Source organism: Schistocerca americana, chromosome 1 (genome assembly GCF_021461395.2).
Source record: "Schistocerca americana isolate TAMUIC-IGC-003095 chromosome 1, iqSchAmer2.1, whole genome shotgun sequence".
Taxonomy (NCBI): domain Eukaryota; kingdom Metazoa; phylum Arthropoda; class Insecta; order Orthoptera; family Acrididae; genus Schistocerca; species Schistocerca americana.
Window position 1 is genome coordinate 171,709,372 of NC_060119.1, and position 15,006 is coordinate 171,724,377.

The window sequence follows — 15,006 nt, forward strand, 5'->3', positions numbered from 1 at the left end:
AGTTCAGACAGAAAATAGGTACTCAGCAAAGAACGGAAAGCTGAAAGGTGGAAGAAGTGTATAGATGGTCTATACAAAGGAGATGAACTTGAATGTATTATAGAAATGGAAGAGAACGTAGATGAAGATGAGATGGGACATGTGATACTGCGAGAATAATTTGACACAGCACTGAAAGACCTAAGCTGAAACAAGGCCCCTGGAGTAGACCAAATTCCATCAGAACTACTGATACCCGACATCCTTGGGAGAGACAGCCATGATGAAAGTCTTTCATATGGTGTGCAAGTTGTGTGAGACAGATGAAATACTCTCAGACTTCAATAAGAATGAAATAATTCCAATTCCAAAAAAAGAAGTTATTGACAGGTGTGAACTGTAGATCAAAACTGAAGAAACTGCAAATATGTAGGAAATTAAGGAGGTGGGACTGGGCAAGTTGAAAGAACCAAAAGTTGTTGAGAGTTTCAGAGGTAACATTATGAAAAGGCTAATCTCGAATTTAACTGATGAAAAGAGGAAATACAAAAATTCAGTAAATGAAGCAGGCAAACGTGAAATCAAACATCTAAACACCGGGACTGCCAGGGAGTGCAAAATGGCTAAGCAGGAATTGGTCGAGGACAAACGTATGGATTTAGAAGCATATTTCACTAGGGGAAAAATCGATATCACCTACAGGAAAATTAAACAGACTTTTAGAGAAAAGAGAAGCAGCTGTACAAATATCAAGAGTTCAGACAGAAAATAGGTACTCAGCAAAGAACGGAAAGCTGAAAGGTGGAAGAAGTGTATAGATGGTCTATACAAAGGAGATGAACTTGAATGTATTATAGAAATGGAAGAGAACGTAGATGAAGATGAGATGGGACATGTGATACTGCGAGAATAATTTGACACAGCACTGAAAGACCTAAGCTGAAACAAGGCCCCTGGAGTAGACCAAATTCCATCAGAACTACTGATACCCGACATCCTTGGGAGAGACAGCCATGATGAAAGTCTTTCATATGGTGTGCAAGTTGTGTGAGACAGATGAAATACTCTCAGACTTCAATAAGAATGAAATAATTCCAATTCCAAAAAAAGAAGTTATTGACAGGTGTGAAATTTGCCAAAGTATCAGTTTCATGGGTCATGTTTGCAAAATACTAACACAAATTCTTTACAGAGCAATGGAAAAACTGGTAGAAGTCAAACTCCAGAAAGATCAGTTTGGATTACAGAGAAATGTAGGTACATGAGAGGCAATACTGACCCTACAACCTATCTTAGAAGATAGGTTAAGAAAAGGCAAACCTATTATTATAGCATTTGTAGACTTAGAAAAAGCTTTTGACAGTGTTGACTGGTATATTCTCTTTGAAATTCTGAAGGTAGCAAAAAATACAGAGAGCAAAAGGCTATTTACACCCTGTGCAAAAACCAGATGGCAGTTACAGCAGTCAAGGGATATGAAAGGGAAGCAGTGGTTGAGAAAGGAGTGGACAGGGTTGCAGCTTATCTCCAATGTACATTCAGTAAGCAGTAAAGGAAACCAAAGAAAAATTTGGAGTGGGAATAAAATTTCAGGGAGAAGAAATAAGAACTTTGAGGTTCACCAATGACATTGTAGTTCTATTAGTGACAGCAAAGGACTTGGAAGAGCAGTTGAACGGAATGGGCAGTATCTTGAAAGGACGACGTAAGATAAACATTAACATAAGCAAAACAAGGATAATGGAATGTAGTAGAATTAAACCAGGTGATGCTGAGAGAATTGGCGTACAAAACAAGACTCTTCAAGTAGCAGATGAGTTTTGCTATTTGTGCAGCAAACTAAATGATGATGGCTGAAGTAGAGCGGGTGTGAAATATAGACTGGGAATGGCAAGAAAAGCATTTCTGAAGAAGAGAAATTTGTTGACATCAAATACAGACTTAAGTGTTAGGAAATCTTTTTTGAAGGTATTTGTCTGGAGTGTGGCCATGTATGGATTGAAATCCGGACCATAAACAGTTTAGACAAGAAGAGAATAGAAGCTTTTGAAATGTGGTGCTACAAAGGAAAGCTGAAAATTAGGTGGGTAGATTGTGTAACTAATGAGGAGGTACTGAACAGAATTGGGGAGACACGAAATTTGTGGCACAACTTGACTGAAAGAAGGGATTGGTTGATGGAACACATTCTGAGACATCAAGGGATCACCTATTTAGTACTAGAGGGAATTGTGGAAGGTAAAAATTGTAGAGGGAGGCCAAGAAATTAACAGAGTATGCAGATGCAGGAGGATGTAGATTGCAGTAGTAGATGAGGATGCTTATACAAGATACAGTAGCATGGAGAGCTACATCAAACCAGTCTTTGAACTGAAGACCGCAACAACACGTCAGACAGTAATGATGAAGGACACTTAAATTTACTGATTCCCAGCTTTGATTTGCTTCCCAAAGCAACATTTCCAAGAGGAATGTAAGAATACATTGCAATAACAATTGATAATTTATTTCTAAATCCAACATTTTGTCATGAAATAGATATGAACCTCATAACAACCTCTGACCACGATGTTGAAATGAAAGCAATGAAGCATCCCATAACTCAGGTTCAGCTACGAAAGAAAAAGTACAATTTCACAGAATGATAATGCAGACTCAATCACAAAATTCAGAGTGTTTATCAAATGAACAATTACAACAAGTTTACTATTCTTACATTATTATGACTAAAGTTTCACTATGAGTTGAGGACAACTACAGTGAAAGCCAAACATAAGGTAACCTTGCAGCTAGAATTTAGTATCCTGTGCCACAAAGAGAGAGCTTTATTTATAGCACACTATTAGGTTTGTTGGTTGATTGACTGATTCAGGGGATGGGGTGAAACAGCGAGGTCATTGGTGCCATTGGATTAGGGAAGGATGGGGAAGAAGTCAGTCATGTCCTTTCGCAGAAACCATCCCAGCATTTACCTGAAGCGATTTATGGAAATCATGGAAAATCTTAATCAGGTGCACCATAGAATTGGCTCCAACCAAAATTTAAATGTGGGCTTCAACAAATACTGCAAATTTCTTTACTGTATCACCAAAAATGAAAAAAAATTACCAAAAATTAAAAATTCTGAGAACAAATCAAAGGAAATTTGGAGCATTATTAAGCATGAAATGAATAAACTAGAAATGGCAAATGGTAAGAAGACTAATTACAATACACACAGAGGCATTTAAGCAGTCTTTCTGCCTACACTCCATACACAATTGGAACACAAAGAAATCCTAAAATGTGAAATAAATCGAAGTACCCTCTGCCAACCACTTTACAGTAGTCTGCAGAGTATGTACGTAGACGCAAATATTCAGCTCCTGGATGACAGGAGCAATGAGACAGATGGTGTGAAATTTAATCATTGGCCACTAAATTCAATGAATTCTTCCTAACAAGGTCTGAAAGCACCGAGAGAGAAAAAATGGACAATTGAAATGTAATGTTGATACCTGAACTTCTTGTAAAAACTTCTTCAGGAATCTTGGGAGTGTCAATACACACACTCCCTGATGTTAAAGAAGAGTAATAATAACAAATTTAGGATTAACTGTGATATTCACAATCACAATACTATAAGTATTAATAATTTCCACACACATTATATGTGCCTTTCTAGGTTTAAGAATGAAGTTTTTATTTCTGGTGCAAATGTTCAGATACTAAACAAGAAATTAAAACAGCACCTTATTAGCCACTTCCATAATTTATCAGAATATCTGGACTTGATGTAAATTCTGTTAATACTAATGTTCATATTACACAGTCACTATTATCACTGTGAGTAAATTGGCACTAGTCATAATTTGTTGTTAATGTGCTTTATAGAAGTAGTCTGAATTGGCTACTATATAAACAATGGCCTGTATAAAAACATTGTGAACAGAGAGAAGATTTATTTCCATGTACTTTTCAGTATCAACACTGTCATATTTTGACATTGGCATTTACTAATATAACTACTTTCTAGACTTTGAGCTCCTTGCAGCATGCAGTTTCCAGAAATACTCACGAATAATAGTGAGAAAGCTCCGAGTTGTATAGCAGCTCATTTGTTGCTGGTGTTGACATTGTTTTTATTGCATCTGTTAACATCCAACAGTGAAGTATTCCACTAGATGAGAGTGACTGCTGTCGCACACACAAGTCAACCAAGACAGATGACCCTGGAGGTCCTGATCAAGACACTTACTGTATATCCATAACACGTTTGTCTAAGAAAAGCTGGGTGGTAGCACGCCTTGAGAAATGAAGTGCTCAGTTTGTCTAGCTTTGTTCACATGGTCACAGCCAAATGCGTTTGGATCTTATTTCTTCAAGAGTCTGTTAGTACCTGTCTCTCTGTCACTTAGTACATAGAAAGGGCATTCAAAATGTTTTGCACAGACATCTCTAATTTCTTTTTATTTTTGCATGAGGAGAATGAAATTTTTTGTGAACATACTTGGAACATTTAGCTATAAGTTGGTATATAAAAATATTTTCTTTTATTTACAGGTGAGCCATAATGGACTGTGACATACATGTCAGGTTGCGACAAAGGTCGGTGATTGAGTTCCTCTTCAAGAATAGCAATGACTCTGCCATATCGATTCACAGTAAGTTGCTTCCTGTTTATGGAGAGGACACAGTGGGTTGTGCCAGTATCCAGCAGTGGTTGCAGAGGTTTAATGAAGGTGATTTCTCTCTACTGGACAAGCCATGATGTGGTAGACCATCAACAGCAGTGAGTGATGTGAATAAGGAGCCCATTGATCAAATCATCCAAAATGACAGATGTGTGATGACAGAACAGCTTGCTGAAATGACTTGTTTGTCATTGGTTAGTGTGGTATCACTGGTACAGTCACTAAGGTCAGAAAAATCTGTGCACGTTGGGTGCCTATATTATTGACAAGAGAAATGAAAACAATGAGGGAGAATGTGTGTAAGGGTCTCATGAAGACCTTTACTGAAGAGTGGCATCCTTACCCAGGATGAAACATGGTTGTTTTTGTCTGAACCTGACAGCAAAACCCAATCCATTGAGTGGCGTCATCCAGGTTCCCCTCGAAAGAAGAAACCAAGACTTTCACGAACAGCAGGCCAAAAGGTGATGGCCCCCTTCTTCTGGGATCAGTGTGGTCCCATTTTCATTGACTTTTTGGAACCTGGCTCCACAATTAACCGGGACTGTTACTGTTTGTCATTGAACAAGCTGTGATGTACCATCAAGACCCACAGACCACAGCTTCAGGGTCAGCTCATCAGACTACACCATGACAATGCCAAACCCCATACAGCCCTTATGATGCAGGAGAAAATCACGAAAATGGGTTGGAAAATTGTTCCTCATCCTCCCTACAGTCCGGACTTGGGTCCTTCTGATTTTTACCTCTTTGGTCATCTGAAGGCCCACCTGTGCCGTAAATCATTTGATAGTGAGAAAGACCTTATTTCTTGCGTCAAGCGATGGTGTAAAAGTCAATCTCCAGAATTTTACCAAAGTGCATTTACATCATGGAAAGAACATTGGGCCAGATGTGTCATAGCTAATGGAGGCTACATTGAGTAGGCTAAATGGGTAACTAAATGTTCCAAGTATGTTCACAAAAAAATTTATTCTCCTCCTGCAGGGGGGATGGGGGGGGGGGGGGGGGGGAGACGGCTCTACACAGCTTTTTGAACACCCTTTGTAGTATGTCAATGTATTTCATTCAACAACGGAATTCCTCCAACACAGAAACTAGGCTCATCAGTGTGTGTTAACAAAGTGTTTAACCAAGTGATATCTTACACTATAACCAGCATAAAGTACAAAGTTATCTTGACAGAAGAACAAGCTTCCAGAACGAGAAATTCTCTTTCAAGATCTATGGGGGGCAGGAAAAAGAAAAAAAAATATCAGGAAGCTGTGAAAGGCTGCATAGCAAGATGATGATAAGAGAAGAATTTATCAACTTGAAATGTTGGTCAAATTACACATTTTTCTGGCAAATACCTATCTTCTGCTCAATTTTTCATATGTAGCCATGGAAAAATATGTCAGTTTAACAGACAGTAGATGAGCAACAGAACATTCAGAGTGGAATGAGAATGCGCATGATGGTGTGATAATATAGTACTCATTCTGACTCTCACTAATCCTCATCATTTATACTCCATCTCCCTGGTATTGTCTGTTAGAGAAATACTCTGATGTGGCAAGTTGGACATCCTGATCATGAGTGCAAAAACACCCTTTTAATATTTAACACATTTTGAAAGTTTTAAACAATTAACTATGCTACAGAAACTTCCGTTTCCAGCAGAAACAAACAAAATATCCCTGCTTACCTTATATACAGTAATGTTTTTAATGTCAATTTGATCAGGCTGACTAAAAGTTAGTTTATATCTTTGCAGCTTTTGTTCTGTTATACTGTCATCTTCACCACCAATGTCATTGTCACCTGGATTGTAAATTGCCTGCAAAAAATAAAGTACAAACTGAACTACAAAAAACTAATCATTATGCCCAACTAATAAAACAAAAAATAATCAATAGTAATAACAATTAGAGAGTGCTAAGCAAAGCTAACAAAGGGAAGAGTTACTACATGTTAAAATCCCAAAAAAAATGAAAGGCAGGCCTGTACTTACCTTCAGAAGACTCAGTATCCAGTATGGATGATAGAAACACACAAAACAGAACAGAAGGCTCATAATTTCCAGAACAATTGGTTTCTCCTTCAGTAAGAAGAGAAGAATTCGTAGGGGGGTGCTGGAAAGAGCAGTGTGGCAGGTAATTCACATCCCAGGCTAACAAGGACCCACCTGTTATGAGGAGGAAGAGATCCAAAGGTGAAGGAAAAGGCATCAGAGCGAGTGGAAAATTAAAAATAGTACATTAGTACGTATTTTAATGTCTTAGTACTGATAACATAGAAGAGACAGAGTGAGTAGTAAAGATAGAAAGACAGATTACAAAAGGAAGATACATAAAATAATAAAGGGATTAAAGAAGGCAAAGGAAGGGGAAAAATAATAGGCTTGGAAAAACATAGAAAAAAGAAAAGAAGGAAGGAAGGATAGTTTTACATATTAGGGATAAGAATAAGTAATTAAATAAACAATAAGATAAAATTCTAACATACACCATACAGGAAAAAATGTGGGAAAGGAGGGAGAATAAATCCAGCAAGGTGGTGGGAAGGGGGGATATGTGCAAGAACATGATCTCATCTATAGAGATCAAGCAAAACTAGTCTTAGGTGGGAGCATCCAAATGGCAAGTCATATAACAGCCCCACAGGCCTCTTCGAATTTTAATGTAGTGCACTCTCATCAAATCTTCAAGGAACACAACTGTTCTGAGCTAATTCATGAATTTTGCCAATGTGGGGAGGGATATTCCTAATACAGAAAGTTGTCCAGTTAACATATCAGGAAACAAGAGAAGTTTCATGTGTCATCCTACCTTTAATACTATATGGTTTGTCAGTTGTGAAGTTAGTGTACATGGTAGCCTGTGGGTGCATTGTGCAGATGTCACTATCGTTACAGTTTCAGGGGTTGTAATCTTGGAGTATGGATGGTAGTCTTGAGGTGTCATAATGTTTGAAAAGAATGCTACAAAGCTTAAGAGGGTGAGTTGTCAGTCATACTTGGAGAGCTGAGTTGGAAAGAGAATTGCCTTTGAAAGGTGAAGTTCTGGGTTTCATGTCCCAGTCTGGCACGTAATTTTAATCTACCAAGAAATTTAAAAAATGACACTCCCTCTGCTGCTGAGTGAAAGACTCACTGTGGACACACACTGTTTCCCACTGACTACCACAAATGGCCATTACACAGTTGCATCCTCATACAAACCTTAGACTCTCCCAAAAACTAGTAATTATGGTTTTCACTTGTGAATACTTCTATCCTGACTAAAGGCAAAATCATTAGTGTAGTTCAGTACTTCATAGTTTGTCAATTTTTTTCTACTTTTTGACTGTTGTGACTGCAAAATATTTTACGATTAGGCTGAACTCAATGAGACAGTTGGAGGATAGTACAAATGAACCCTTTGCACTGGGAGATGGTACTGTAACTGAAGGATCAGATGAAGTATGGACAGAAGGGGATTGCAATAATGAAGCAACAACACCTTGAGGTGAGGTCTCTCATGTAAAAAAATCTACAGCAAACAGTAACTCTAAAACTGGCACTGACTCCAGCATTCTAGTAAATGCAGATTAATGGACCAGTACATTGGTTCTCGGCACTCACAGATTTGGTTTATTGCTCAAATAGCAAAAACCATGTATGTCTCATTCCACAAATGCTCCAGCTGAACAACTGTTTACCTTTTAATGGCTACTGTAGCATCTGTGTAAACAGAAATGGTCAAATTGTAATAGAAGTGCTTTTATTCATAATATAAGACTTAACAAGGACAAATAAATCTGAAATGTGAAAGTATATGGCAGTCATACTCTTTTGAAACCAATAACTAGGTTATATAAACTGCCACTGTCTCCAGGAAGCAACTGCAACAACGAAAGGATACTGAAGACCCATCAGCAGTAAACATGTGTCAGAATCTAACAGACAATATTTTTCTAAAGACAATTATCTAATGGTTGCTTTCAAAATTCTTTAAATGGACAATTAAAAGAATACTCGTAAAATACCAAATGTTTGGTTCTAAACTGCAAGTTTCTTGGTGGGATACTTTTATGGCCTCAAATTTTCCTCCTCCATATGTTAAAGGTAAGGTTACTTTGTGCATAGGGAAAGTCACTTTTGTTCCTAGTATTATATACATGACCGCCACTACTACCTTCAAATTGTAACTGGTTCTTCACAACAAATTTACAATGAGAGTAAATCTATTGTAAGGTATGCCTAATTTTTCAAACATTTGCCTGTATGAGGTTCAAGGACAGACACCAACTTTTTATCTTTACAGTATATTTCTGAGCAATGAATACTCTGTCAGGCAGAACAAATGCTACCAACTTCAAGTGTTTGAGAAAATCTATAAAATCTATACGAGATTTCCAATTGAAGCTCTGATCAACAAGGGGAGAAACAGGAATATTGAATATTCAGTTTTACATATTTCATTACCCCAATGCTCGTTTGTTATTAATATCAGATAAACCCTATCACGTGCAGAAACATATGAACTCTTGCCCTGCTGCCCAAACGTTCAGTGATAAGCTATTTACTAAAAACCAATCAATAATTTTGCTGAACATTTATTTTTCCTTCTGATGTTACATTTCTTTTGGTTTCATTAGAATGCTTGCATCAACACCAAAGAACAATATTTCTGTTTTATAAGTGTAAAATGTTAAGTCATTTAAACACTGTATCGCACTTAATTGTAAAAAGTGACAGGGGTGAAAAACATATGCTAACAGAATGCGAATTCGGGATGTTACATGTTGCAATTTACTGCACACTTGTATCTGTTAAATGAGGTGTTCCACATGTCATTCTCACAACTGAATGCAATACTGCACTTATCTCTGGTCTGCGTTAGGGATCCTTTCAAACACCTGGAGTCATCTCCTAAATCTTTACCAAACTATACAATCCACTGTTCCAGTTCTTCAACCATATAAATGGGAGTGCCATACAATTCACTTCTGAGATGATCTCAATCAGAAAAATCCAGAGGATTGAGGTCAGGTGATCTTAGAGGCCAAGGAATAGGTCCTGCTTAACCTATCCACTTTGGATCATATTGATGCTTTAGATATCTCACACAGCACTAAATTGTGCTAGTGCCCCATGACACAACAACCATATTTGCCAATCATGCACCACAGGTGAAATTTGAGGCTAATTAAATGAGGACTTACTCAAAAAGTTCAGATTTCAAATACATTTGTACTAAAAATGAAAATATTTCATACTGAAGTTTGTGGTGGCTTGTAAGCACACTTTCGCAGTTATCTTGAATGTGGCTCATTCACGGAATCACAAAGCTAATATTGTATACTTTCACCCTTATCAGTTTTGAGTTCATTATCAATTACACTCACATATGGAGACACACTGACTCACAAAATTGGAAACATCTTCAAACAACAAGGAATAAAAATAGAAATGTCTAAGGGAGGAAGATCACACTGACATGTAACAAAAATCTGGTATTTACCAACACGAGTGTAGCAGCTGTGATGTTCTGTACTTAGGTCAGACAAGTTAACATGAAACAAGTCCTAGATCTGCAAGGAAGCTTCCAGATTTAAAAAGCAGTAACAGAGAAGAAACACATAACAAATGACAGACAAACATCAGCAACCAGATGTTATTTCAACTAATAAAACATATTGTAGAGAAAGACACCACAAAATAATATCACAAACTAGGCAATATCCCAATTCTACATCAACCACCGTAGTACAGCAATAATTTACACATACTGTGTGTAAAACATGTTAGCTAGCTTTACACACACACACACACACACACACACACACACACACACACACACACACACACACACACCCCTAGTTGTAAAAACAAATAAAAGATGAGCGCAACCCGCAATAGCAAAACGAAACACACGAAATGGTCAGATGACAGTGGTTCTTCACAACATACAAAAACATGAATATGTTTAGTTTAATGTGAAAGTGCTGTGTGTTAAAATCTAACATATATATGTGAAGAACAGGAAGAATGGTGTAGACAACAAAACCACCTTGTGTAACAGTAAGAATTAATACTGTTTATAGAAGAAGTAAAAGCACGCGACCTGTTGATGATCTTAACAAACTAAATTGTAAGACAGGAAAAAAAGAGAAGAAGAACCATATTGTTATAGTGGCCACTGAAGATGCTTTAAATTAAAGCAAAATGCTTTTGGGTTTAATAAAACTTTCATTACAGTTGCAAAAGAAACAATTTTGTTACATAGCAAACGTCACAGGTGCACTGTTTCTCCACTAAGGGCCCTTGAAAGGTTTGACGCTGGACTTCCCTTAGGCCACTGTCCACAGTTGTTTTGACTGCAACATGTTGACAATGGAATGTGATTTGCAAAACAATTACATCTTACTTCTAGGAATGATAAGTTTTCATTCTGCTAGCATGCTCGCATTTCTGGAGAAACAATTACATTATTGTTGTTTAGGTTGTTTTTACATTACATTTTCTAATGATGTTTACATATTATTGATGGCTTATTACATCCTAACCAAGATAGCTGACATGCATTTCATTTATGGGGAGGTATAATGCAACAGCTGAGAAGCAATGCGTCTGTATGCAGAACAAATTCCAAGGAGGAAGTTAACAAATCATGTCACATTTCAAAGAACTGGCAGCTATCTTCATGAATCAGCATCCCATAGATGGGAAACTGGTAGACTACACACAGTGTGTGAATTGTTCAGTTTGAGGAAGCTGTGTTACATCAAACTGAGAACAACCTCATAATAAGCACAAGATCTGTGGCCAAGTAACTACAGTACCGTATTTACTCGAATGTAAGCTGCACTTTTTTTTCTGGTTTTTGAAATCCAAAACGCCACCTGCGGCTTAGAATCGAGCGCAAAGTAAGTGGAAGTTCTGAAAAATGTTGGTAGGTGTCGCCACAACTAACTTCTGCCATTGAATATATCTAGCGCTACACAGGCGCGCTTTGGAGGCACAAAGATAAATACTGGTGCCAAAACCTCTGCATCAGTAAATAAATTTAAAAAAAGGGTAGAAGACGAGCTTTCTTCTCCTCCCCGAGTTTCGACCACTGCATTTTGATACATTATCCAATTCTGTGTGTGTAAGTTGTTAATGCTTCCATGGAATAAAGTTTTGTTCAGTCTATTGGTCGTGTTGAACCATACCTAATCACAACTTAAAGAGATTATTCAGTACAGAAAGAATGAAGAAGCCAACTTCAGTTTATTTTTTTCGGTTTCATGGATGGATGATCCTCAGACTGTTGAAGAAGCCTTATCATCTCTCATGGTGATCAGTGGAAGAAAGCAATGGATCAACAGTACGACTCCTTGATGAAAAATTAAACGTGGTCGTTCGTAGCTCTTCCACAAGAAAAAAAAAAAGAGTTTTACCCTGCAAGTGTGTATTTAAAATGAAGACGGCAACGAGGAAATAAATCAGTATGCGGCAAGATTAGTAGTTAAAGTATGTGTTCGAAGAAAAGGTGCTGATTATGATGAAGTATTCTCACCAGTTGTAAGGTACGCTTCATTCATTACCTGTTTGTTTTGGTTGCTAACTCCAACCGAACTGTTGATCATATGGGTGCAGTTAGTGCACTTGTGCATGAGGACACTGACACTGAAATTTTTAAGTCACAACCAGAGATGTACTCGGAAGGCACCCTAGTATGTTTGCTACAAAAGTCTCTGTATGGTTTGAAGCAGGTTAGCTCACACAGGAATTAGATTGATCCCTATACATGTATTATTTTGTCAATAATGTTATTCACTACTACAGCCTATCGACCATATTTGATCAACAAGTATGTCGGAGTGGAAGTGAGTTGCAACAGAGCCAGCAACAGGCAGGCAACAGTGTTATGCGTTGCGATACAAAACACAGCTGACATGCATTGCAAAGCAGAGCCAGCTGGGTGCAATATACAAACAGCCAACTCTGCAATACGCTAGCAGAATGATGGAGCCTTTCCTCCATTGCCACCATGGAAGTTTGTAGTGTATGTGCCATAAGCCCTAAATGAATAGTCTGGATTTTATAAGTACTCAGCCATTCGAGTACTAAAATATTCTCATCTCAGTATCACAGCCTACACCACAAGCCTGTGACACTTGGAGCAACATCCCGGAACGCAGTATGGTGTCCGCTGTTCGACCATGGGCAGCCTACCCCGAGTCACAAGGGCAGCCGCTGCTTGAGCAGTGTGTCACCCACTCACTGGAGGGAGGTCACAGCCGCCTCCGTGGTATCAGCTACTGTGCTGCCACACGGTCATCACCATTGCAACCAGACGTTGCTGACAGCCACATTCGAGTGACACCACACTCGGCTCTGCTCTTTGCACTGTCAGCAATGATAGACATCTATTGTTTCGCTTGAGAAGCAACTGGACACTTCCAACAAGCTGTTCCTGAGGTACTACAAGCTGTTCTGATGTACTACGGCTGAGGATCAGAATAAAGATGTTAATTAGACAAATCTACTGTCATCCTAACGTCTCATTTCACTCTCCATAGATGACAATTCAAGGGTCATCTAACAGTACAGTGTGGATAGATGATTTACTAATTTTTGCTAGCTATCAGAGAAACAATCTAGAAATCAAAGAAAAAATAAAAAAAAGATCTGCAGGAAAAGTATTGGCAAAGTGAAATAATGTATTAGTATAATCGTAATTAGAAATCCCAAAACAGGCACGATTATCCAAAGAAGCATATAAATGAAGTATTGATATGTCCAACTGCAGACCTGTTGGAACTCCTGTTGAAGTGAATGCCACATTTGATAAAAATTCTATTGAAAGAAGAGCCAATATTTCTCACAGCCAAGTGATAGGATGTCTGTTGTCTACTGCAAAAGTGACAAGACCAAATATTTTACATATTGTAAAGAAGTCTAGTCAGGGCTGCAATGATCCACAGAACTCGGGTATCTTTAAGGGACCAAGAAAATGTGACTTAACAGATATAATTGGATGGTGTGATGCAAACTTGCTATTGATCCTACAGATAGGCGATCTTGAACTGGATACGTGTTTCTGTTCCAGAAAGGCAGTATCGCATGGAATTTGTGCAAACAGCGAAGTGTAGCACTTCCTACAGCAAAGGCAGAATGCATGGTAATGATGTCGGCAGCTCACAAAGGTGTATGGTTCCTACAGCTATAAACTGAACTCTATCAACAAGGTAGTAACGCATTAGTAATATATCGTGATAATCAAAGTGCAATAAAAATGGCATCTACAAACTGCTTTCATCCATCCTGAGCCGTGCACACATTCATACCAATACCTTTGCTTGTGGGACATCTTTGGGTTTGGTTACATAGCTACAGTTTCTCTAGCATCTCAGTAGGTGGTGTCCTTGCAGCTACTACTTGAGCATGACTTATCCACGCATATGCACCTGCAGCTCACACTAGTGGGCATATGCTGAAGGGAGGGGGGGGGGGGGGTTGGCTGTCTCAGATTGCATATACCTGGACTGTGACCTGAGTTCGCTAGCTCAGCGCATCTGGATGGTGGGTGTTTACTTTGAGCAGCATGCCTGCACGTACTGGAGGGTTGTCACTTCCCTCTGCCTGTATGGTAGTGGGCCATACTCTGGAGATCAACTAGGCCTGTTTCCTGCTGCCTTCATTAGTGGATGTGGTCACAAATCCTGCTCTTAATTCTGCTAAACCTGATACAGGACAATGCTGAGCACCATTTTTTTTGTATGTGGTAAAAGTTCTGGCACAGTTCGTGAAACCCCTATGCTTTTTCTAGCAAATTTTGTTTGATGTTCTCGCCATAAGCTGCTACTGCTATCTGGTGGGTCAGCAACCTGGTAAAAAGGACGTGCCAGAGTTGAACATTTATTCAATTGTAAGAGGGCTTCAATTTTTACTTTGTTCTGTTTGGAAGTACCTGATCTAGAAAGACTTGCTTTTAACCTGCAGTACTAGTGCATGTGTTTCCTAAGTTTAAGTATACTTAAAATTATTTTTTAATTATTGTATGTTAATTGTGATGTAGAAAGATCTGTCTTTACCTACACTACTGGTGCATGTATTTTCTAGATCTAGATATCTTCAAAAAAATTTTCACTATCCATTAACTTTGATCTAGAAAGATTTGCCCCTACCTGCACTACTGGTGCATGTCCTCTCCATGTCTAGGTATGTCTGATATTTTTCATTGTCAGTTAAAAGTAGAAAGCCCATGAGTGCACTGTACGTTATTTCAATATGTAACCCCAAGTAATTGCAGGTCAAATGAGCTCTGTTGCCTGCCCTCATTTTCTCTGTCATGGTTGGAGACCTATGTGCTATTTGCCATTTCTATGTTATGTAATGCAT

General features: G+C 38.3%; 1 protein-coding gene across 2 annotated transcripts in view; it reads right to left on the reverse strand.

Annotated features, from left to right (window-relative positions):
- The window catches only part of LOC124621082, a 99,399-nt gene that overhangs the window by 42,064 nt on the left and 42,329 nt on the right, over positions 1–15,006 (reverse strand). For both annotated transcript variants that reach the window (XM_047147115.1, XM_047147116.1), the window contains exon 4: positions 6,340–6,471. In XM_047147115.1, coding sequence (XP_047003071.1) covers positions 6,340–6,471 — 132 coding nt within the window. The remainder of the gene's footprint in view (positions 1–6,339; positions 6,472–15,006) is intronic.